Source organism: Phaethon aethereus, assembly GCF_964289735.1.
Source record: "Phaethon aethereus genome assembly, chromosome: 12".
In the NCBI taxonomy this organism is placed as follows: Eukaryota; Metazoa; Chordata; class Aves; order Phaethontiformes; family Phaethontidae; genus Phaethon; species Phaethon aethereus.
In genome coordinates, this window is record NC_138588.1 from 13,450,243 (window position 1) to 13,477,144 (window position 26,902).

General features: G+C 38.3%; 1 protein-coding gene across 2 annotated transcripts; it reads left to right on the top strand.

The window, feature by feature from the left end:
- Nucleotides 1-26,902, top strand: SCG3 (secretogranin III; the record flags this gene model as incomplete). Of its 2 annotated transcripts, none has more annotated exons than XM_082005436.1 (12): nt 1-100; nt 797-849; nt 1,427-1,472; nt 1,568-1,783; nt 2,830-2,972; nt 4,141-4,302; nt 4,627-4,804; nt 6,707-6,823; nt 18,444-18,527; nt 19,137-19,265; nt 22,337-22,417; nt 26,676-26,902. In XM_082005436.1, the coding sequence occupies 12 exons, from the start codon at nt 16-18 to the stop codon at nt 26,792-26,794; spliced, it is 1,413 nt and encodes a 470-aa protein (XP_081861562.1). In that variant the 3' UTR covers nt 26,795-26,902. The 2 variants fall into 2 exon arrangements, with proteins under 2 accessions (XP_081861562.1, XP_081861563.1); XM_082005437.1 differs by having other exon boundaries at nt 16-100; nt 22,337-22,405.

Consider the following 26,902-nt stretch of genomic DNA (forward strand, 5'->3'; position numbering starts at 1 on the left):
CCGGGCAGCGGCAGGATGGTTCTCAGGCTGGCGGTCGTGGTGCAGGTGCTGTCGCTGCTGGCAAGCGGGGTGCACGGCTTCCCGAAACCTGGGGGCAGAGGTAGGCGCCTTCGTTAGCGCATTTTCTCCGAGGTGGGGAAAGTTTTGCAGGGTATAGATGATAGAGAAAAGCAAAAACTTTCCTTCCACTTGGCTAAAAGCAATTAGATCCTAAAGAAACAAGATTCGTGGCGCAAGACGCTGAATGGCTGAAGTTGCAATCTAATATTGAAGTGAAGCGATAGGTGCTGGTAAAGGGAAAAGCTCTGAATTTTTTCAGTCTTTTCCGAGCAATGTTTTCATCCTTTCTACAGCAGTTTCTGCACAAGTCTCACTCGCTCGCTCGCTCCCTGTGTCCCCTGGTATTCTGAATGTAAGAGATTCTTAATCTCTTGGTTGTGCCAATCCGATTATTGCTATTTTAGTCAATCTCTCACAGCATTTTTTCCCCCAATTTGTTTACGAGTTTTCTCATCAGAAAGGGGTTACTGAGTCTATATCTGTATGTCTATTACATCTTTTGCAGAACCTGTCCCTCTGCCCCAAACAATCATGCTTTGTTTAAATGTTTGAGTTTTTTATTGTATTCTCATTCTTCTAGGAACACTGAATTTCTTTACAAGAACTAGCAGTTGGAATCATATTTAAGACACCGTGTTTTATGGGAGAAAACTATAAACTAAGACAAAATGTGCTGTCTCTTTGTAGTCGCATGCATCATGTAACTGAAGTGTATATGTGTGTTTGTTTATTCTAGATAAAGCTATACACAACAGGCAATTAAGTGTAGAAAGACCTTTGGAGGAACAGGTAAGTGAAATAAAAAATATTTAGAACGTTTTTTTGTTTTGGCACTCCCATAATATTCCTTCAGGTACCAGATCCATGAATATCCTAATGGCTTAAGAAATGAGTTAAAAATAGATTTGTCAATAAAGTAAATGTTGATGGGGTTGGGTACAAAATAGAGTTTCAATAATTTTTAAGAACTGGCATATAGAGTTTTACTGTCCAGGATTCCAAAAGCAGGTCATGAGCTCCAACAGCTCACAGGTGTGTCATCTCTTTGTATTGACATCCTACGGGAATATAGCGGGAGCTTGGATTGGAGACGGAAAACGTAACTGGCATTTATCTTAAAATGGAAAGTCTGTCGCAGCTTCCCGTCATGTCCGATTCTGATCAGAGGATGCAGTGGTACTGACAAAAAGTGCCAAGTGCTTAATCATGTTCTACTTATTAAAGCAAACTTCTTACTAAGAGTGAAGATCAGGCATTAAGGCTTCTGCTGATATTGATAAATTAAGAGATCACACATTTTAGTGTATTTATTCATTCTGCCTGTTTGCTGTTTTGTTTGTTTGTTTGTTTTATTTTTGTATATCAGATTGCTGAAGCTGAAGCAGACAAGCATAGGAAAATAGCTCCCACAGGTAAAACATCTTTCCTGGTTTTATAGCAATATTCATCATGGTATTCAAAGAGGTATAAGATTTTTTGTCATGTGTGCATTTGATATATTTTCCAGAAAATAAGCCAGAATTCAGGAATTATTCCTTTGTTGATGACCTGAACCTGCTAAAATCAGCAGCAGAAAGAGAGAGGAATGAAAAGGAGAGGGAGTCAATTAGAAGCTCTTTGTATGAACAGCAACTGGCCATTGATGATGCAGACTCCACCAAGAACCGCAGGCTTGTGGATGACTATGACTCCACTAAAAGTGGGCTGGATTATAAATTCCAAGGTATTCTATAATCATCTTTCAGTGACTTTTAGGTTGGACTTCTCTTGCAAACTGATTGCAGTCATGAATGTTGTACTCACCACTAAAGATAAGCTCTATTTGTTACTGGAGTACAATTTCAATTATTTCCAGCTGTGGAAGCTTGTCATATTACAGTTAGGTTTTGAAATGCAATACAAAAGAATTGCTGCTAATTTTCACAGTCTTCTTCCATGGAGGAAAATCCAGGTGTGTCATTTGCATTATGTTTTTTAGCAATTTAGATCTGTTGGAAGGAAAATGGGACATATTTTTAAGCCAAAATATATTTATTCTGGTTTAAAGGAAGAAGCACTTTTATATAGAGCTAAATCACATATATTTGTTCCAAATGTCATGTGCAATGTTAGATAATTCTCCTCATCACAAAGCTAAAAGAAGTTACCAAAGGCCAAAGAATACTTGCCTTTACTACAGGAGTAGTTAATTGACTTGTAATTTGAGTCCTCTGAGAGTTGTGAGCAGCATTTAGCTCAGGATATTTTTAATTATATCAAAGTATGCTGATCACAGACCAAAGCTTACTCATCATATTCACTTTTCCATTGGTCATGATGATATTATTTGCCATAAGTAATGGTTATGTAATTAAAACTTCATTTGCTGAAATCCAAACAAGAAGGTAGCATGCTGTTTTCTGTTTTGATCTAAGTGGCCATACAATGAAAGTAGATACCAGGAAGATTAATATAAGCAGATATGTGAGCAGTGTTCTCTCATTCTTACAATTTTTTCTATAAGCAAGAGAGTATGCTCCTGATGTTCATCTCTGCTCTTTCAAAAGAGCCAGTCAGAAAGACATTTTTCATGGGTAGAAAATGGACACAAGGAATTTTTCACTGGGCTGATATAATGGATTCCAAAGTGTGTACCAATATGTTCGTAATGTGTCTAAAAAGTGCAGCTTTGTTCTGAAGAGAAAAAGATGTGAGCAGGTATTTTTCACATGATGTCTAACCCAAATGAGTTAGGACAGTCAGCACACAATTAAACTGTAATCCTTTTAGATGATCCAGATGGCCTCCATCAGTTAGATGGCACTCCCTTGACTGCTGAAGACATTGTTCAAAAAATTGCTGCAAGAATTTATGAAGAAAATGATAGAGGAGTGTTTGACAAGATTGTTTCAAAACTTCTAAATCTGGGGCTAGTAAGTATCTTGTTAATACTTCATTTAACTGTTTTGTGGGTTGGTTTAATGCTCTTTTAAAAAACAATTTGGATGAACACTCTGTCCAGCTAATAATGCTGACCTGAGTGAAACTGACTGGGTTTCAGGCTTTAGGCAAGCTTCTTAACTCATTTGGGCACATTGGTTTAGTTCTGCAGTAACATGATTGTTCCTGTGATGGCTTTGCAACAAAATAGACCAACCTGCAGAATGTTTCTGATGTTGAGAAAACATTCACTGATTGTACCCCTGCCATTGTCTGCCCTCATTTTTCCTTTAATTTCTCGTCTGATTCTCATTGAGTTCTTCTGTATTATCAATTTCTTTTGGATATTTGTGGGGAAAGGTCTGAGCTCATTCCTATCCACCTAGTAATTATTGTCATCAGTGGACATATAATGATGCTGGTTAGTTGAGGATGCATTTCTCCTTGTTACAGATCTTTAGCAAGACTGGGTTTGTCTCTGACCTCTGGATATCTCCGTGGTTTTAGCCATTACAAACAGGATCCTTATATTTTAAAATACTAACTTTATCTTTTCTGCACTGGATTTTGCAATTAGCTATTGCATGCGGAATCCCACTGATTAGAAAGGGAGCTGTGGGACAGCTGCATGGTAGAGTTCTTGTTCAAGTGACAGCTGTTACGAAGCAAAGAGAAAACATTTTGATGATGCCGTAGAAAGCTATTTGCTGTTTCCTTTTCTGTATACTGTATTCTGTTGTAGTTATTAAATTGTACATAGGTATGTTGCAGAACATATATATATACACACACATATAGAGACATATAGGTATACCACACTTGCAGCTCCATCTTTCAAGCTGGACTCCACTGTGTTAAACCCTCTATTGGGTTTGTTTTCCTACTGGAGGCTGTATGTGTGGATGGGTGTTTTTTATGTATACACACATGTTTGGATGCGTGTATATATACATTTATATAAATATAGACGTATATATGTCTTTATGTATACATGTATACACACACACACATCAGTGAAGGTATTACACCTAATTTGGTTGTGCTCAGGTTTGAAGCAAACATATTTGAAGCAACCTATTTACAAAGCTCAGGTTTCATCTTGATGTTTAATCTAGGAAAAACACAATATTCTATAAGTACTCTGCACAAATATTTTAACAGATCACAGAGAGTCAGGCCTATACCCTGGAAGATGAAGTGGCAGAGGTTTTACAACAGCTAATTGCAAATGAAGCAAAGGATCGTGAGAAGGAGTCTGAAGATTTTGATTACCCTCCAAGCAGAGCAGACAGTGATACAAAAGAAAAGCAGCAGGAAAGAATGGTAATTTCTTAGCTAATCATTTTGACTCACTTGCCAAATGGTACAAGCAGACCAATACACTGCTTTGCTTTAGGGAATAATTAGTTTAATCTGGAAACTAAATATGTTCTTAAAGAAATTCCATCAGATAGAAAAACAAATTGTGAGTTACTTTGAGGTTTAATCCAGATGCCAAATTGAAATAACTTTGAGAAAATAGTATAGACTTCACCTTGTGATTAGGAAAATGTTGACATAAGATTATGATACTATTTATTGCTCTATTAACTCTATCACCAAAAGCAATGTTCTTATAGGTATTATTTTTTTATGTCTTTTGCGGAGACACAAAGCAAAGCTGATCAGGATAGTTTCATTAATGGAGAAATTGATGATACACTGGATAACACATGGTCATCATCTAATATCCTGGAAAGAAGAAACGAGCTGCCTTCTGAAGATAATTTCGAAGACCTCCAATATTTTCCAAACTTTTACGCACTATTAAAAAGTCTTAACTCAGGTAAGTTCATCATGTGTTCACAGGAATATTTAGGAAAAAAATTAGAAAATTAAGATTCTTTCTGTTTTTCCCTTTCCCTTCCCCACAGTTTCCCTGGTTGCAAGAGTCCATGTGCTTTAAAAATGTTCTCTAAGATGCATAACAGAAACTGATTTGAGTAGTGAGTATGGCAAAACATTGGGAGGAACAGCACTGAGAACTGCAAACTGTGTGACCTACGCAGCCCTTCCCATCTTGTGCTGTATGATTCAGGAGTCATGAATTATTTTCATTCCTGTAAGGGCATGATGAAAAACTGGAAAATTGTTTTCTCCAGGGATCTTTCCAGTAACATCCGTGTCTTCTAAGCCAACAGAGATACGAGTAAGCCACAGTAGAATCCTTACAGTGATGGTACCAGTAAATGAGCCCGAGCCTCCCAGCCTTTTCACAAACCACATGTTTGCTGTTTATTGCAATGAAAGCTCTGCACGTCTCTTCCTATTCCGGTGCTAGACATCATTGCCTTCCAGTTAGTGCAGGCAAGATTGTGGCACCTCGCCACAGCCCCTTTGTCAGCATGCTCTACTGCACACCCACTCTCACCCTCTGCAGCCAGCATATCTTCTGCTTCTCTCCAGGGCAGTCAGCAACAATTTATTTTGTGGATTCCTTGTCCTGCAGAAGACTTAGTCTTTCATCAAACTTTCCCCATAAATACCTGAGTGGAGAGCTAGAATGAAAAACCTGAGGGCATATTTTGCTCCAGTCCAATCTACAAACTTCATATTCTTCTTCCTGTTCTTTTCATTTTCCCATGGTAGTTTTGCATGCTAGTTCTTCTCCTTTTTCTACTCACAAAGCAGAAAGGCATGTTTGGTTTAACAGGTTATCAAGCAAATAGAACCAGGTCCCATCTCTGCCATGTATCCTGCTTTATGCTGTTCACCTGCCGGCTTGTATCAAGCTGGAGGAGAGGGGATTCATTTGCATCCTACAGATGTGTGTTAAATTGCAAACAGCAATAAAAAACCTGTTCAGCATCTCTCCAAAGGGGCTGGCGCTCTGCCAAGGCTGGGAGTATGTTTCTGACTGTCCCTGTCTAACAGTGCCCCTGTTGGGTCCTTCAGTGACAACCTGGGGTGCAGGAAGAGCTTGTGTAACTGTGTGATGGGGGAGTTTCATGCTGCTAATACAGAAATAACAGTAATATTGTTCAGCAGATAAACACAGTGGAAAAAGAAAGCTAAGAAGCAGTGATCGTGAGGCTAGTCAGAGATACATATGGGCAAGAAAGATGGATTTGTATAACGAAAAATCATTGTTTCTATCCTATTCTGGAGTCATGATCCTCGCAACCATGTAATATCATGTTTTCCCAGTATCTGAATCATGGTCTTGTGCACGATAACAATCACATTTAAGACGCTTCATATTTTTGTCATTGAACCCATGGATCTTGTAGGAGGAAGGATCTCAGAGCTGTATTCCTCATACAGAACCAGACTGGTCTATTGAATAGTTCACAGACAAATAAAAGAAGATGACAGAGACTGTAGAAAACTCTGCCTGTATCTGCCCTCTACCCAGCAATTTGAACTCTGTCAGGTCACTTCATCTCAGTGTGTCTAGTGTTCTTATCTGTAAAATGGAATTAATACCATTTGCCTTCCGTAACATAGACCTTCAAGATAAAAAGCTATAAAGAAGAACCAAACCCTGAAGTTTTGAAGTATATTCAGTTGTACTTTGCAGGAGCAGTTTAAAGGGAAACTTATATAGTTCTCTGATAATCCAGCACAGCATTTTCTTTTTAGTGAGTAGGTCATTTTTTATGCATGAACGTTGTGCAGAGTTTGTAGAACTGAGTTTTTCCGAGTTGCCTGATGTCTTTAACTAGTTTTGCTTTATCCCCTCACACAGAGACAGAGGCAAAAGAGAAAGAGACCTTGATAACGATTATGAAAACCCTGATTGACTTTGTGAAGATGATGGTTAAATATGGAACAATCACACCAGAAGAAGGGGTTTCCTATCTGGGTGAGAGTACATACTTTAGGCAACAGTGTTATTCACGCTATGTTCTTACTCTACCAACCGTGATAATTATATTCTCATCTTCTTTGCTCTTGAGTCCTGTTTCAGACTTGTTTATTCAAAATGTTAAAGCTGTACTTCTAAATGATTGATCATTCATTATAGCAATGTTGAATTCCATACTGCTCTAATATTTCCATCTAATGAAGGAAAGGTTATTTATCAGATATGTATTTAGAGGATTATTCCACTTTCACACCTGTGAAGCGCACTTGATTTCAATGACTTTATGTTAGGGGAAGATTAGTGTTTTGCTCAGGTGTATTGAGGTGTATCACGTACCTGCATTTTCCAAAAAGAATCCAGCACTTCAGCACCTTTAATCTGTCATCCGTAAGTAGCTAGAGTAGACGAGAGCTAATGCTATGGTCTTCTACCAAGTAAAACTCCTTCCACCTATGGAAAGTGTTACATCTTGGCACAGGAGTAGTTTTTGAAGCACTCTTTCCTGGATCCGTTTTAGAGTTTGTGGCTATGCAGATTTTGTAAAATTGTTATAATTTCCTGAAGAGGGATTTTGGAACAGCCTGGTTTTGGTGTTTTGTTCTGTTTTCTCACACACTTCTCCTGGCTTTTACAAACTCATTTATATTAACTGATGGTAGCCTTTCTAGTTAAACAAACAAAGCTGCAGAAGAAGGGCTTATCTGCATATGCTTTGCACAACCCTTTCATTTTCCTGAAGTTATTCATGATCTGGGTTAGCCTGAGAAGTTTTTGTTTACATCAGGGCAATTTCTCAGCTTCATAAATCAGCCTGTCACAGAGGTAGGACTGGCAATGATCTTTCATGACTTCTGCTGGTTTGTTTGATAAGGGCCATTGCAGATACATGATTGATTGATGCAACTGTAACTGTATGGATTGATTATCAATTACTTGGCTACAGAAAATCCCGTGGATCATGATTCACATTCAGTGCATGGTTGCACCTCCTCTCTAAAGAATTCATTATAACTCTGACCAGATTATCCCTTTATTTGCTGTGAAAAGTCCTTGAATTTTGGAATATTTGGACAACTTATGCTACACTTCAGCTCTTTATTTCTCTGTCTGCCTGTACATTTAAGGAAAGATGCACGTAAAGAAATGGTTGATTACAAGCAGAGTGTTCTCAGTGTCATTCTACAAGTGAAGATAATATGGCTTGAGCAGATGTTGCCCTCACTGATAGTGTTGTGCCAAAACTTAATAAGATAACTTCATCCCTGATGCAAGACCACTCAGATAACGGAATTACACTAGGGATGCATTTTTCCTGCTAAAATTCAGGGCAGTTGTTCACATTGGCTTTACTTTGAGTAAATAAATACTGTAACCCTGGAAACAAATTGCCGTGATGACATAGTACAGAGGGCAGGGATTAGGTTAAGAGTTTCAGAAGTCTGATTTAGACTGGATTTAGAGTAAGACTATCAACTGATGTATCCAGACTTTGCCTTGCAAATGAGTGATTTATGCAGAGATGGATTTTGTACTCCATCAAAGCAACTTACTGTAGTGGAAAAAGCTTTCTCATAGGTCTCAAGTTGCTTCTGTGGTATTCTTTTTTTAGACTTGCTGTTGAGAAATAACTTTAAAGCTGACCTTCATTTATTGAGCTAATATTCTCAAATATTCAAGAACAGCAAGCACAGGAAAATCTTAGCTTCTTGCAGTATCCATAAGCATGGCAGCAGTTTTATTGCCACCCTTATTCAACTAAAAGTTACATCATAATATACCCAGTAATATTTGAATACGTACTGTGTTTCTTGGTGCAGTTTGGGTTAGGGGATTGATGCCCAGCTGTGTTTATTTATAGCAGATAAAGGAATTAGTATGAATGTCTGTTAGAGAGCAGAAACAATTAAAAAATTGGCAGCTTTTAGTTGTTCCCTTAGTCCAGAATTGGCGAGCAGATTCCATGCTAGTTGGTGGAAAATACTGCTGGGTCTGTGCAGATGGATTATATGCTTTCTATGTCTTATTACAGTAGGAAACTGCCTAAATTACTTTTCCCCACTCTGTGGCTGAAGCCATGTGTAAGCTATGTCCCTGAATTATACATTCAAAATAATAAATAATTTACTGAATCAAGTCACAAGCTTTTGCGCCTCTCACACGGATGCAGAGACATTGAATTTGAATGCATATACCAGTAACAGCTGGTTTGGGATTTGGAAACCACAGCATTATGTCATCATCATTGTACCCTACTCTAGGGGAAAGTATCTTGCTGCTGCAGAGAATGATGTTATTAGGTTTAGCTTTAAGTTACACAGGATCTATCTGCAGTGTGGTGCAAGAAAAGCACACATGCACACACAAGTGCAAGGAAGAGGAAGTTCGTGTTTTAGTACACATATTCAATATTATGTAATATGTCTTTACAAGCTTTCCATATGCTAAATATAAGCTGTAACACAGAATCCAGAAAGCCAAAACCAACATATCCGTATGTATGATAGAGGAGAAAAAGTACCGCCTACCTTTTACAGTATGTATTCAGAAAGTATAGCTCTGGAAGCATTAAAGAGAGGCTGTAACAAACTGATACAAAATGTGCGTTCAGCTGAAATCCATCATATTTGATAATTGCCCTGCTGGTGGCAAAATGCCACCATCTTCTATCACTCTTTCTTAACTATGAACGCTGTATTTTGATGTAGCAATTTTTTCTGCGGAGTGAAAACCTCATGATATGTTTCTAGCCTGTTCAAAAGCTTTCAGAAATCTTTCTAGAAAGCCTATCTGCCCTCTGAAGATGGAAAGCTGCTTTAAAATCATTTTTGCAATTAAAAGAATGGACAAACATAGTTGGTGCAGAAAGCATAATGTAATCAATCATATGACACAGGACCACAGGTGGCTTGTGAATTAGATCCAACTGTGGTATCGACTTATCCACCTATGGGTTCGTTGTCAGCATCCAGCAAATGCTGCCCAAACAGCTGAACTCTCCTTGCTTGCCCCAACCCTCTAGAGACACAGGCTGTTATCACTGAACAGGTTGAGTATTGGGAGGACTTAGGACAGTTATTGAAACAATGATTGCTGTTGGCAAGAGTGCAGTGACGGAGTGGAATGAAAGAGTTGGAATCCCTCCACATAATGACCACTGGAAAGCAGCAAGCAGCTTTCAAAGAAGTTATGACTGATTCAATATAAAATATTTCATTATTCATGGCTTCATACAGTTTCTGTTGCATAAATAGCTGATACTGAATTTTGCATGCAGAACCGAAAGGACTATATCCTTCATGGTGCTGAGTGCTTCAAGGGAAAAAGTGCTGTTCAGGCCAATAGTAAAACTCACTTTGATTTCAGCAGAGTGGAATAAGGAATGCATTGCATAGATACTTGTACTGTTTGAATATTAGTTTGTGAATTGTATCATGCTTTCCTTCATTTTCCTTCTGTCTGTTGAGTAGTGTCATAGTGGAGATTTACTCTGATAGCTTTTCTTTCAGAGCCCTCTGTCACAGACCAGATAAATATTAAGGAAAACCTTCATCTACACCACACAAAGAAGAGAAATTTTTTGTGTGCTGAGTGCCTGTGTATGTCAGACTATCTAGCTAATTTTAAAATGAAAGCACATCAGTCCACTACCATCCTGGCAAAAGTTCTCTTTATAGTAATTATGTAAAGTAAGCTATAGTTTTGTAATACATTTATTTTAATAATATTGTTGTCAGCTTAGAAGCAGGAACAAATGGTTTCTGCCAGTTTGTTCAGATACATTTATAAATCATCTCCCAGTAATAAGACCAAAATAATGGGTGATTTTTAGAACGATTCTAGGAAATATTTGTAATTAGAACCTAGTGGACCGTAACAAAAATAGAGCTTTCAGAGATGATAGACAAATTATTAAGAGGCCCAGTGTGTACGTATGGATTCTTTTTACACAGTACATTGATTATATTCTCCTGCTGCACACTGCTTACAAGAGTAGATTTGTAGCAAATTTATCCATTGCCACCCCAAGCAAATTAAAGTTGTATTATCCAATGAACTGTTACCCTAGAAATGTGAATTAGTTATGTGCACATTGTATTCTTGTGTGGAGTTCTCATTTATTGACTAGTGCATGAGGCAAGAACTTTTGCAATCAGTACTTCTCTACCTCACAGATATATAGAAGCTTCACCATGATACTGCGTATAATGCATATTTTATTGCATCTTATGATTGAAGTTGGTCATTTTGTTTTCAGTTTCTAAATCAGGGCTTCTGTTTCTTCCACAACTGAACAACTTTGGAGAAGAGAAAGAGCCAAAGGAGTAGGAAGAAAATTAAGTTTAAGCACCCTGTAGCTTTGCTCTTTCTGAGGGAGATCCCACTTTTCACCTCTCAGTAGTAGAGCATTTAGCTTACTGGGGCCACAGTGTACAACACAGACCACAGCAAACCCCCTTTTAATTAGGAGGGAAAACAGAGAAATTGCTCCAGCTCATCAGTATGCATTGTTTGAGTCACAGCTGCCTCCTTCCATAGACCAAACCAAAGCCACCTCTCACACCGCCTCCCTTTGGCTCTGACTCACTGTCAGAATCCACACTCTCCCCCATGACTGAGTAGGAGATTGTGTCGGTTAGAAATGGGCATGAACAGATGTCTCTGTTTATCTCTTCTCCCCCTCATCATTTGTTCTCCATGGACAATTGGAAGGAAAACCAAACTGCAGGACACACTAGCAACAGGGAGGTGGATGGTTCATTGGTGAGCTACCGCTGAGGTATACGTACGCACGTTAGCTTGGCCCTTTTCTAAAGTTACCGTTGGGATATTGTTTTACTGTAACACTCTCTTTTAGACACATTGAGGCTGCATGAAAAAAAATCCAGGCGAAATAGAGGAGGCAGAAAGTCCCCTGTGTTGATTTTTAACATGTCCCTGCCACTCCATGCTCAGGAATATGGAATAGCTGTTCTGGCTCGCGCATTCACGCTTGGTAGCCTCCAGAGCTCCACTTCTGATGACGGCAACGTTCTGCAATTTCCCTGGCACAGGCCAGTGCATAGTAGAGACAACCTGGTCTTTTCTTGGGAGAGGAGGAATACTGTGTCTAATCCCTGAAGTTCTCATCAGCACAGATGCCGCAGGCCAAAGATCTGGTCCTGATACTTGTTTAGTTAGGCAAGAACAGGCACAGAGCCAACAATGTGAGGCAAAGAGCAGATCAGAGCACAGACCAGCATCGCCCTTCCCCTACTCGCTGTCTCCAGAAGCAGATGCTCCCTGATGCAGACTGTGTGATTTGAAAGGGATGAGGAAAGGTGTGGCTAAAGCAGTGCCAGAGGCTGCCAGTGATATATGGACAGTGTCATGTGGACCTTTTGTTCTTTCCTTCTTTCCTTCCTTTCCTCATTCTGACCTGGGAGATGAAGGGCACTGACATTATTTCATACAGGGAATTGTTCATGCATAGTACCTCCTTTTTCTTTTTTAATGTCTTTTTTTTCAAAGGGCTCTTCGTTGCTACTGTAGGTTTTCTTCATAAGCATTAAAATCTTTAATCGATTTTCCCTGCCTGAATTTCCCTTTGGTGACTTCCTTGCCCAGTATTACTTTATTATGTGACTGATGCATACAGCTGCCAGCGGGAGTTACTTAATTTCAGGCAGCTCTCTTTTCTCTGCTACTTATTTTGTATCTGATGAACCAAGGTGACACAGATGCCAGTATACTGTACTGTTCTTAGGAAGATCAAGGACTCTCACGTATCCGAAAAGTAGAAATCGGGGGCACCTCAGATGGGGGCAGGGTGTCAAATACTGAGGAGCCGCAGTGATGGTATAAAGTACATGTGAATAGTTAAACCCAAGATGAATTTGCATGGAGGTCAGATAAAAGGATGTGGGGACAGAGAGTGTGCAAGGGTCCCAGACTGGAACCTAGGAAGTACAGTGATTGCAGACCCCACTGCAATTTTATGGCTTTCTGTAACTTCATCCCACGTCTCATCCATGTTTGTCCCATCCTACTTCTGCATTTGCACAAACACATGAATGTTTTTTTGCCCCCACTGCTTAGATCTTATCTCCTATTTTTCCCCATTCAGACTCTCACTGCATAGAAAAAAAATGGGTAGCTATGGTGTGAACAGTCTATGACAGCTAACCTCACAGTTCTTAAAAAACAGGACCAGTACACCCTAGAGTAAAATGGGAATCACCTGAAAGTGGCAATATGTGTGAGAGCTTAGTATTTCCAGTATCCATAGGATCTAAATTTTCTCAGGTATCTTTCTGGGAGAGATCCAGTAGCTTTAGTTTTACTAATTCTTTTTCCCACCACACTACGTGACTATCAAATCACGTGTACAGGAACCAAAACTAAAATATTACAATTCATTCCTTTGCTTATCACTAACTACCCTTTAAATTTGCAGCTATTTCTTGCAAATATATTGCCTCTTCTTCCATTTCCCTTCACTGCCTCCTCTATGCTTTCCCAACTGGGTACTTTGTAAGAAATCTCCATCTCCTCTAGTGTCTCTTTTGCCAAGTATAGTGCTTACTCTGAAAATCTAGGGTTTGCATCCTACCAAGTGGCTTGTGTTTCTAAAGAAAGGAGCGCAATGCTTATATTTTTTCTCACTGTATTTAAAAGCTGCATAAAAACCCCTTGCTTTCTGACTTCAGTGTCTCTCTGTTGCAGCTGAGCACTGAGACTGTAAGTTATGGTTTGAGATGATGATGTGGGTGCGGGGTAAAGAAGATGTCACTGAACTTTCAAAACTAAGCTCCATCCCACTCCTGCAGTAAAGGCGGCTGTGTGCTGCTTCAGTCCCAAACCATCATGCTTATAAAGTGCGTGCTATCAAAATACTTTAAATGTGTGTGCGGGCCATGTAGCAGCCTCAGGATGGGAAAGGATTATGAAAGGACTGCACCACCCAGCTCTAGGAGATGTGGAGTAATGCAAAGGAAATGCCTGTAGAATATGGAAAAGATAAATCTGAGAAATAGTCTGTGAGGTAGGGAATTTAATAAGGACAATAAAGGAGAGTTGGTCAGAGCTTTGTTCAGCTCCAAACTAATCTAATTTAATTGTGTTTTACTTCCTGAGTTGCTTTTAATCTGATTGCCAAGCGATACTGCTGCTGCTTTTATTTCAAATCATTGTGACCATCTTGCCTGTAATCCATTTACAAGTGATGCCACTACCTGGGGTTTGTCACCTGACATGTCATTCCTCATGGCAGCATTAGGCTTCAGACACACCATCATGACAAATCAGTCAAACAGGAACATTCAGAAAGAAAATGCCATATCTTGACATGTAAGGCAGGGAGTTGGAAAGGAACAGGAGATTTGCAAGGCTGAGACCCATCTGTAATTCCACAATGGAGGGATTTCTTTTGCTTGTCACAGTTTAAGCAGTTTATGTGACATATTGCATGATACATGTATGAGCTGACTAAAGGTCAAACTCTGCTTTTGGCTACATTGGTGAAAATCCACTGGATAGTGACAGTTCCTGGACGTGTAAGCTAAAAGGAGGATTTGCCCAAAGAATTAATCAGTCATTCTATTCCCCACAGAATAGTCACAAGCAAATGCTGAGATGTCCTGAGTTTTGTCACAGATGGAAAAAGGCCTTACAGACTCTAACAGATCATCTACTGCAGGAGACAGAAGAGCCTTGGGAGATCTGTGCTTTTTTAATGCCTGAAATATGTGCATCTCATACAAGCAGCCATCAGCACAAAGCTTTCTGGCTGAAGCTACTGTAGTGTGTGAACTCATTAAACTAACTCATGTTTAGGTATTGTTAAGATTGATTTCAGGTAGCATGATCATCCCTTTTTCTCTTTTAATAAACACAGCCTTTCTACGCTGTATGAAAACAGAACAGCAAAGCAGGTCTTTCTGTGGAAGTTTAATGACATGAAATCTCATCTTCAGAAGTCAATTTGATGAGGATAGAATGTGAAACTGCCTCCTGGGTGCAAGGCAATTATGCAGATGAAAAAACCCTTTGCAGGAAAATTTGCAAGAGTCCAGAAAACACTGCAAACCTGTCTGTCTATAGAGAAGGGTCCATTTCAGGCTTTCATTACCAAGTCCATTAAATACTCAGATAGGTACGTTAGTTTCTGCCTCTCTAATAGGAACAAAATCATTTAACTCATAATATTTTTTCACACAGTATCTTTTTATGTGCATTTAAAGGGTGTTACCACAGTGCATTCTCACAGGGTAAAGATAAGCACTCTGCATTTATGCGATTCAGATTTTTGGACGCCCAACTTGAAGGACATCAGAGTTTCAAAAGTGCTGTGAATTTGCATTTTCAGATGCAGTTAGTAGGATCTATCAGGGTGTAGCACCTGTAGAAACTGGGCCTAGGACGTCTCAGAATGCGTACTCGAAACAGGAGCCCTCCTGCAGCATGGATGCTTCAGTGAGTCATCCCAGATCAAAGAGCAGGTTAGGAAGCGAGGCAAGGCAGAAACGAGGTCTTCTGGCTCCTGGTGTCTGGTTTGAGTGATGAGATTATACTGCTCTGCGGAAAGCCGGCCGCCAGAGTGACCTATTTTGCCAACGTAGGTCATTTCTATTAGCTCAGTAGCTATTGTTCCGTTGTTTTAATTAGAGCCATTTCAAATAAGTGGCTGGCTCTGTGGAAAGGTCAGTACTTTTCTGAACTCTTCCTCTGTAAAAATTACGTTGCTAGGGAAACGATACCGGAAAAGTAATCAATTCTTGTTAGACCTCCAGATACAACACGCAGTTGCTTAGCTGCTGGCCAGGCACATCTTACTTCAGAAGATGACTCACTCCATCAGTGTAACTCAGAGCAAACATTGTTCAGCCCTGGCCCAGCCACATATGACAAGTACAAACATGTTTTGAAACAATACCAGCTGTTCAAGATGTACATTCTGAAGAGGAAAAAAGGGCAATAAATCCCGTTCAAGAAGAATTGGGATTCTTTGGTAACATTCTCTTTATGACATACATGTAGGTACACCAGGTAGTCCCCGTAAACATGAACAGGGTTACACAGTTAACTCTGTCACGCAGAAAATACAGCTGCTTATGAAATCTTGAGGTTCATGTTGACATGCCATGCAGCTAGCAAGATAGCTTCAGTATTTCTCCTGTGGTCCTTATTAAAAGGCCTGTAATATAAACTTGTCCATATCTTTACTGACAAAATAAAGCTTTGAAAATGGAATATAGTTGTTACCGTATTCAATCTGCCTTTAGTGGCAAAGCTTGGATCATTAGTGGTCAATGTTGCCATATTATACTTCATATACAGATGTAGCTGTTCAATGCATTTGGCTGGAAAACAATGCATATTATCATGTTACTGTACTTGACAAAGTAGTAATAAATATTGTTTGTTACTCATATATTGAACTCAAATGAAATTTTTAGCCAAATCAAAAAACTCCGAGAAACTGCAGAATTCCTGATGGGATTTATAGAAGTAACTGAATAATGGAGGTGTATAAATCCTATTGCCTTCAGTAGCACATGCAGTATGTGGTTATGTGTACAACTTTTAAACACTACAGTCTATCAACATAACAAAAACATTTGGAAATATTATCAGTATGCAGACATTTAAATCTAAAGATGTCTAAGTGGGTTATAAATCCATCTTGTGGTGGGGTCTGTTTTCTGCTATTACAATCTTACTGTAGTAGTGCCTAAATGCAGACACTTTTAAGACAGAACATGAAAGGCACTTACGCATCAATGCACTTAGATGTGTGTGGCATTTTAAACATTTAAATACTCCTATTTATTTTAAAATACTGTGTTTACACTTAAAATTAAGCCTATTATAATATATTTTCCTAGATTAAAGTCTAAAGTCAGCAAGATTTTTGCATTTGCATGAATTAGTGAAGGAGAATAATCTATTCACTTGAATTTACAAAGGGTTTTTAAGTTCTTAGCTGTATAATCTTATCCTAAAAACTGTGCCTCTTGCAACAGAGAAATCCTTGTATTCCTGCTGGAATACTAGGATGATACTGAATCAGGGTAAAAAATAGTATCTTAAGCTCAGCTGAAAGGAATGTTTACAGTCCTTTCAATAAGCTTTGGATCAAGTGATTAGTGAGGCATCAATACCACCACTGTAATTCTAGCTTGTTTTTTTCTTCAGCAGCATGTCTGATCCGGCTTGTAACCCAGCCCAGACCTGCTTAGTTTAGAGCATACGGCAAGGGCAGAAATCACATTAAAAGGATATATACCAAATGAAAATTGTTTTCACAAAAAAAACCCTAATGTGATGTAGAATTGACAGGGTGCAATCAGGCAGGGTGCCAACAAAAACTGCCTGCGTTTTAGTTTTATGTAAATAATAAAACATAGAGGACTCAGGCAGACAGGATTATGTGATTTCTCATCAGATGGCAGGCAGAATTGCTTATGGTGATCTGCCATGAAGAGAAATGCACTTGCTAAAAAACTGATCTTTAGGTTTCAGTGCTGAGTATCTTTCTGATGGAAAAAAATGCTCCCCGCTGATGGATAAAATGTTGGCCTTACACAGAAGATATGATCTAAAATACTTACTAGCCCTATAATATCTATTCTGCCACAGTTAACACATCTCATACTGAATATTTTAGCTGTTTATATAAAGGGAATTCGACAATTCAAAACGAAGTCTCTCAAAATAGCCCACCAACTAGCTGACAACTATCAAATTTTGGGTCTATGTTTAACTGAAACTTTAAAAAAGCTGGTAAAGCGAAAAAAATTCTACGACATGTCCACAATATGACTGAGGAATTATGGCAGATTGTATGATGATCTGTATTTGTGAATATCTATTAAGTGTTGGGTTTTTTCCCATGTAAGCGTACAATGTATATATCTGAAACATCCATCTTGATGAAAAAGGTGCTTTTACTTTCAAATTAGATGAGTTCAGCTCTGAATTTTGCATAGAAAAACATTTTCTAGACTTCTAGGGCTGTATGCATAGCCACAGCTGTCTACTGGATTTTCAGGTAAATACTTGACCTCAGCAACTTTAAAAAAATATTTGTTTTAATCAGTTCAATGTACATATTTATTTCATCTACATATAATTTAAAACCTTTTATTAGACTTCTTTTCCAATGAAACCATATAAAGTCCAGACAGATAATCAGTTTGAGATAATATTTTCCCACCAGGATGAAGAACACATTTCATAGTCTTGTATACTTTGTGAAGTTAATTAAACCCTTTCATTGCTTTCATCAGAATAAATTGCTACAGATAGTTATCTATATTTTGTGACTTATGTGACTTAAATAATTAGAATATATATGCACACATTTGCTCTCTTTATGAATATTGGCTCTATTTGGTACACCTATTGTCATGATTTAGTGGTTCTTTTTTTTTTTAAGTAAGATTGATCAAAGTTCCATATAGCTATTTGTTCTTTTACTGTTGGCTCTGCAATAATTCTTCAGAGGCAAGGATAAAGACTGTTCTTTTAGATTTCTACTTACTATTCAAACTGGTGTTGTGGAGAATATAGTATAGATTCTGCATCATATCTGTTGAAGAATAACTGGGGTTTGGTTTTGTTTTGCCTTGATTTCTAGAAAACTTAGATACAATGATAGCTGAGCAGACAAAGAAGAAGCTTGAGAGCCCTTCCACTAAAACTAGAACAAAGCTACCAACAGGTACTTATCCTACAATTTTCTGTCCTGGAATAACACATTTTTTAAGCTATTCGGTTAAAAGCATGCTAATTATAGAAGCCAGACTGCTAGTTAAAGATACAGTCCCTCAAGGACCTGTAGCCACAGTTTGGATGTCTAAACACACAAGAAGAGAGGAATTTTTACTTAATTGTCCCATTTTTGAGAAGTATATTCACTGTCCTTTTCTTTAGTGGAGTCCAGACATTACAGATATACGGAAGCAAGCTGTATCAATGATTTTTAAGACTTAAATGATAAAACAATAATTCTTTGTCAACTTTGGATCTAGTGAATGCAGATTTCGTATCATTTTTCTCTGCACAAAGGGATGTGCCTTTATGAACTAAATATTATTGCATTTTAATCACTTGTATTCAGCTGCTGTTTGTAAGACCAGAAACAGGCATTCCTGTTTCCAGAGGTCTGGGGTAGAGATGACCTTTAGAAACCACTTTGAGCCAGACTCCAATGAGGTTCTTCCTCAATCATCAGTCAAATTGTTTTACTTCTTGAAGATTGTACTGATGTGATTTAGAAGTGCTTTTGGTACATTTGATACAAAATTGCTCTTATTGTTAATTTCTTTAGACAAGAGTACTGAAGAAGCAGACAGTACGAAGGAAGAAGCAGCTAAAATGGAAAAGGAGTATGAAATCTCAAAGGATTCTACAAAAAATGAAGAACAAACTGCAGCAGGAAACAGTGGAGAGCCCAGAGGTACAAAATAGCCATTGCTTTCGCTACATATATATGCTCCAAGTCATTGGAATCTTTTACTATCTTTGGTATTGTTTTTCCATTGTGTTAGCATAAATATCTTCAGTTTATAGTTACTTGGAGTCAGTACACAACAGCTCGATTCGCAAGTGTACTTATTTGCTTACTTTTAAATATATTAAATTATATCCCTTGCTGAGTAAGGCCATAATCTTTCACAGAATTCATAGCCCCTTTTGAGAGCAGTATGAAATGCATTTTGACACAGTAGTGCAGTGAGATTCTGCCTCTTTGCATCTGTGGCTTTTCAATGAAATCAGATCATCAGGATATTCAATATTCTCAGTGAGGCCATTGATTTCTCTAGCTCGTGTTAGAACAAGCTGGTACTGAAAGGTACTGAAAAGTTCTGCAAAGTTGAATAATTTGCATTACTCACTGTCAGAGGTTAAGGGTCATCAGCAATTAACCTGTTTTACATAACTTTGAAAACCTATTACAGTAAGTTGTTGTCTCAATAAGCAAACTTAGCATAGTGGTACTTTTATTATCCTAGTTGCCTCAGCATGACACATAATGCCACATTCCATGCTACATTAGACTGTACTAGCTGAAGTCGCTCTGCCCATGGGGTGCAAATCATAGAATCACAGAATCATTAAGGTTGGAAAAGACCTCTAAAATCATAAAGTCCAACCGTCAACCCAACACCACCACGCCCACTAAACCATGTCCTGAAGTGCCACGTCTACATGTTTTTTGACCACTTCCAGTGATGGTGACTCCACCACCTCTCTCAGCAGCCTGTTCCAATGCTTGACCACTCTTCAGTAAAGAATTTTTCGTAATATCTAGTCTAAACCTCCCCTGGTGCAACTTGAGGCCATTTCTTCTCGTCCTATCACTTGTTACTTGGGAGAAGAGACCAACACCCACCTCACCACAACCCCCTTTCAGGTAGCTGTAGAGAGCGATAAGGTCTCCCCTCAGCCTCTTCTTCTCCAGACGGAACAATTCCAGTTTCCTCAGCCTCAAATCATAAGACTTGTTCTCCAGACCCTTGACCAGCTTCTCTGGACACGGTCCAGCAACTGAATGTCCTTCTTGTAGTGAGGGGCCCAAAACTGAAGACAGTATTCGAGGAATAAGCAGCTATATCTCAAAACAAATCTGCAGAGGACAGTGTGCCTGCTTATACTATACTTCAGAACCTGTGTCCCAAAGACCAAAGACAAGCATTGCTATACTTTTAGCTAATCTTGTATAACCAAGCATTTCTGTGGTGTCCAGCACAGCTCTTAAATATTTAAATGCCTCTCTCAGCTTGTACAAAAAGTGAATCTTAGAAGTGGTTGGTGTGTAAACTTACAACACAGTAGTGGGTTCATTCTAGGTCAGTGTGTGGATGAAGAACTTACTGAGGGGAAGGAAAGTTGGAGAAATTAGTTGGCAAGTGACAGTTACAGTATAATGTTTCTGGCTCAGCCATGTCTTTTGATAGAGTGAGTTCCATGGTCTGGCTGCATCTCCAGACTAAGTTCTCCCTCCTGCACACAAAAAATTGTTCATCAACATTTCATTGACTAAGACTTGATGGACTTTCTTAGGAAGTGATGTATAGACAGGAGATTTGTCAGGGAATGAATGCTGAACTTTTGAAGGAGGATGTTTGCTGGGGCAGAAACCTTTCAGTGCGTTCTTACTGCTAAGGATTCAGCATAAGCATCTATGTTTTGTAGTCAGTTGGTTTAAAAAAATTGCTTAGAATCTATTTTTCACTGATGCTGTTTTATGCTCATACTTTTTTGGATGCATGTGTTTTCAATGCAAGATGTTTGTTAATGAATTGCAGTAATCAAGGCTACAGTAGCTTATAGTTCATTGGCCACCTGCTTCAGTCCTGTGGGCAGTGCAGACATGTAAATTATTAGCCACTCACAGATAGAAGGTGGCCTTTTTTCCATCAGTGGTTATTTGAGCATAGAAGAGGAAAATAGCTCAAGATGGCTGTCTAGTTTCACAGTAAAGAAAAATTGTCTCAATACCCATGGGAGGAGCTAAATAATATATTTCGCTTGTCTATTGAAGATTTGTCTGTTCAGATTGGTTCAGGTTATGCTCCTTTACTTTCAGAAAAGTGTTCAGTCCAATAGCTTTTTAAAAATTTAAATAGGATCCGTGTTTAGTTTTTTATCTCATCATGCAATAACCTTTGCTCTTTCACAGAGTAACTTATTATAAAGCTAACTCTGCACTCACAGCTCAAAAATTGCAGTATTTCTAATACTATATCCAGTTACTGATGGGACCAGACATGCATAGTTGGCAGTAGCAGCCTTCTAGATGCTAATCACACTAGGGTTTTTTTCCTGACAAATGTAAGAACATTACATCAATAAAGCTGCAGCCAAGTTAAGAATTCAAAATCCATTAGCTGGAATATTTCCTTAGGGGCCTTATTAGGTAATCCTTGAACTAATTCTGTCCTGTGAGCTTTCTGGTCCAAAAATAGCCATCACTTTAAAATTTCAGCTATAACAAGGAGTTATCATGGTAATTTTAATACATCCTTCTTCTCAGTAAATACAAGTAGCTGTATTTCAGCTTGTCTTTCCAAAATATCACATCTTAGATTTGCTGTATGCTGTTAGTACTACTGAATGGAGGAGTTCTCTGACACTGTATAGGAGATACTCAAAGCTCTTAGTCTTATTTAGGTCATTCCTTGCTGTCTTAACAGCTTCATCTTTGCTGAACAATTATTATGATCAAAAAGCTACAGGTTGCCTTTAGTTCACACATGCGGTATTTGTGGATACCACCAAAAGTTATGTATAAAGGTCAAAAAAGCCATGATCCTAAATTTGAGGATGTCTAATCATGCACAGACAAAACCTGCTAGCCATCTGTGGGAATTTTGCCTGACTAAAGTTGACAGGACTCTGTCTAAAAAGAAAAAGAAACTAAGAATAGTTTTAATCTGCCTTCACTGTGACCAACTTCACTTAGTTAATCAAGCTGCATCAATCGTTGATATAAGTGCCTGACTTCTCTCTCATCCTTTCCTCTAGGGAAAGCTGAGGCATATTTGGAAGCAATCAGGAAGAACATAGAATGGCTAAAAAAACACAACAAACAAGGTAACAAAGAAGGTATGAAGTAAAAAGCCTTGACATTGGGGTGGGCACTCTATATATTACAAAGCATGTAATTTAAATTGTGTTGTATAATTTAGCATTATGTTGTAAGTTAAATAATGGTAATGTGAAACTGTGCTTTTCTAGATTATAGTGATAATTAGTAATGTTAGAGTTAAATAATACAGGTCATGTAAAAGTTAAATCAATGAATGAAAATAGTAAACTAAGGCAAATTCTTGTAAACTGGCCCAAACAGCCATGGGCCACAAAACACACAATGACTAACCAGCTAGAAATTAGTCATGTGCTGTCCAGATGGTCATGGTGGTCTGCATGTCACCAGGTAGCAGTGCGTAAATTTTGTCTAGTGCTTCATTTCTTAGTTCAACATATCTTTTAATTATGATCCTATACATGAGGTAAATGTATTGTAAATGTCGGGATGTGTCTAGAAAAGTTCAGAGCATCAGGCTAGCCCTGTGCATGCCATCACAAATAGCAATGAGTTTTGTTTCATAACCATAATAGTTAAGATACAAACTTATGTCACTAGCACCGTAATATATTAGATTACAGCCCAAATCAACTCCAGTGACTTGTAGCGCTCAGACACACAGCTGTGTAGAAGGGGAGCAGTGACGGAAGCAGTGCACGGGGTATGCTCACCAGCTGCCTCACCATTTGACTCTTCCTCGGAGACAGGGCTGTATGACAGCTGGAGGGAGGGAGCTAACAGCAGCAGGATTTCTAGCTTGTTTTTCACAGATCTTTATTTATCTATATCATGTTTGCCCTGAAGATCTCACATAAAACCAGCCTCCTATCCCTTCTCTCTGCCATTGCTGGGTCTTCTGCTGTCACCTGCTCTGTAAGTGAAGGTTTCTAGCCAAGGGATCCATCCCTGGGGTATGACTGGCACCTGGCGAGAAGGATCCTTCTTGCACCAGCCAAGCAGAGGAGGATCTGAGATGAGATTAGCTCTGGGTAATCTAGCCACCCTCTCTGTGAATTGAGTGTATATGAAGTTCATTTCAGAGATGTGTGCGTGCCTACAGCCCAACACATTCATTTTTCTATATAAAAACGCCATAATAGGAAGGATTTTTTTTTCATTTTTTCCCTCTTAGAATTGTTTCCATACAACGGCAGCAATGGCAGTCAGCAGCAGGCATACATATCTGCTCAAGAGTTTTCCTGACAGTTCTAATAAATGTTTCTTTTTATCAGTGTACTCATTACAGTAATTAGATCTCAGTCAAGTGTGATTATTTCTCTGTATAACACATACTGACTGGGCAGCCCCTCACTCCTCTTCATAGTAAACTTTCCTCTGCACTACTGCAGCCTGAAAGTGGCTGTGACTGCAGATCAATAACATTTCCTCTGCCTGTGAATGCATTAAGATGTACGCTTTCTGCGTAGATGAATTTTCATTTGCACTAAAATATCTTTATTGTCCTCTGGCAATGGAAATGGGCCTTAAAGGGAGTGTGAGTTATGACAAAATTAGAATAGTATTCTTACTCTTCTGATACATTATCTTTATTGTGCCTTTCCACACTTTTTATTTTCGTAAAATGCTAATTCAGTTCTCCTGGGATGATGTTAAAGGAAGTGCAGTCAGGGTAAGCTTATCTAACCGTGAATGCATTGCACCGTGTTTCTTCAGAACAAGATTAGGTGTTAGCGATGTGCTCATCAATCATTCCTCCAACTCCAGTTAGCACCTGGAAGCCAGCGGAAAAGTGATTCGCAAAGTAATTTGTGCATTAAAATGGCCAGTCTTTTCCACCCCTATTCATGAATTGTTTTACTCACTGAATATACTTGAAGAGGTCTAGGTTTTTTTCAGGTAAACGTCTGTGGATCCTTAACTTTGGATGGATTTCAGTAGAAACTATTGTTCATTCAATGACTAATAACCCTGGAAATGTTAATTTGCATTTTCCCAGTTTAAAAATATCAATTGCCTCTTAAGAAGGCAAGTAAACTTGAGTGGTCTGGATGATTTAAAGAGAAACATGTTAAAAGCCTAGATTTTGGCCTGATTGCTTTTTGTGTCCAAAGTTTGTTCTGCATATATACAGTATATAGGCTCTGTGGGTCTATCCTTAGTATCTCCCAGACCTGGCTGGATCTTTGAAGCCGGTGCTCTTTAAGACCAGCTCCTCTCCTGTGTAAATTAACATCGCTCCCACCAGTAGACGTCAGCTGCTGGGTATTCTATTGCATTTAGTCTCCACAGCACTTAACTGTGAGTCATTTAACTAATACATGCAAATAGCATGTTCGGATTTTTCACAAAATACTTTTAATGTAATTTATAGGTTCATAACACTAAGAGTAGCCATTTAGGAATGAAAGTAAATTCTATGATTAATTGCAATGGTAAATGGCTTGATCTGAATATGCAAATAAGACCTCACTTTGTTTACTGTAGCAGTTTCACAGCTCAATGCTGCAGCCATTGAGGTGAATATAAACCAAAGCTGATTTTCCTAATTACTTGCCCAAATTAATAGGTTGTAAATAAGTATTAGAAATTAACAGTTAACAATTTCTAGGAAAAAAAACCCAAATTTAATTGCCACAAGATATACAAATTAGCCAGAATCGGAGAGTATCTTAATGGGTGTAATCCCATACAGAATATTTCGTAATTAAACCTTCACATCTTCATGTAATCATCTTAGAGTTGTAAATACTATTCTACAAGAAAAATAAGCTCAGGAATTTTCCTGTGAATAATGTGGATATTATACTAATTTAGTATTTGTTGTTCAATTCATTTCCATTCCATGGTATTTTTAACTGGAGACTCTCATTCTGTCAACATGAATGAAATCTCCTAACCTTATTATGAAATTGCTATTTGTTCCTATTACTCAGATAGGATGAAGAGCCAAACAGATTACAGTCTTTTAAGTGATGCTGGTAACAGACCAGACGTGAAATCCTGGCCTCAGTAGAGCAAACAGAAAAATTCCTATTAACTCAGACACGGAGAGGACACCTCTGCAGGAGTGGAGAGTTTTGAATATCAATTTTCTGTATTACTTACTTGAAATTGCCTGATACTGTTATAAAAATTATCATAAGCATTAATTTGCTTCTTAATGTCTTTCTATTTCTATCCAATTTTGGTCACTCAATCATAAAAAGACAGAAAGCCATTATTGCCTGTTTTGTTAAGAATGTGCAGTTTGAAAGAAGGTCCTTCCACTTATTGCTGTATGGTGATACACACTGGAGTACATTACAAAATCAGTATTAATATATTCTGAAGGGTCTTCTGTGGAATAAGTAATTTATACTGAAAAATTCAGGATGTAGCTATTTCTGAGAAAGATATTAATTCATTTAACTTAGTACGAACCCTTAAAATATTGATGTTTTCCAGACTACTAACTCGTGATTCTAAAAAATTAAGCTTTACATTTTATGCAGTAAATTATGTAACTGAAACTTGTATTGTGTTTTTGTGTGAATATACTGGATCTGTTGCCAGAGTTATGACTACACAATAGGTTACCTTTTTAAGTTATTTGAAAGTAGAATTCTTTACATGGAAAACAGTGATGTTTTCCAGCACAGGGAAAGTCTATTTAGTGTGTATAGTGTGAATCATGCCGCATAGATGCAACCATCTATCAGAAAAGGAGCAAGAGTCTTTCAGCACTGTATTGCAGATTGACATACAAAGATTGTCAGAGACCACCCTGACATTAACACTGTCATGAAGAGTACTCACTGCAATATTGTTCACGTCAGAATATTATGTTCTGTATCAAGCTAAATAATTGTATTATCTCGATTTATTTTCAGGAAGTTGCTTTCTTGAGTTTTCACTACAGGTGTTTGTAGTAAGTGAGAATTTTACTAGGATTTCAATAGGAAACAGTCAATTTAATACTTTCTTTTGAACCCATGACAATTGTGAAAATAATAGGGTTTTAAGAACAGCTTTTGCATGCAGACTAGAACATAAATCTCTGGACCAGAGAATATTCTTACTTTAGCATTTTCCAGCAAGCAATCTAGAGCAAGAGATGATTATTCCTCTTGAACAGTGCAAGCGCCATGACATGTAAAAAGACTTTGTGCAGGTGTGGTTTTTTTTCTAAATTGTTTTCACAGGTTGCACTTCGAGTGAACTCCCTTCACGTTGGATAAAGTGCATGTGTTGGATAAACTTTACAATGACATTGTTTCTTAGCTGAAGCAGTATAATGGCAATGACTCATTGTGCAAATGAATTCTTATTTTTCAGACTATGATCTTTCAAAACTGAGAGATTTCATTGATCAGCAAGCTGATGCTTACGTGGACAAGGGCATCCTGGACAAGGAAGAGGCTGATGTAATTAAACGCATATATGGCAGCCTGTAAAAAGCTGGCGGCTACCAAACATGTAGAAAACTAGTATAGCTTCCCCCACTCCCAGCTCAATGACTTCTGATCTGTTATTTTGAGGATATCATTAGAAATGCTCTGTTT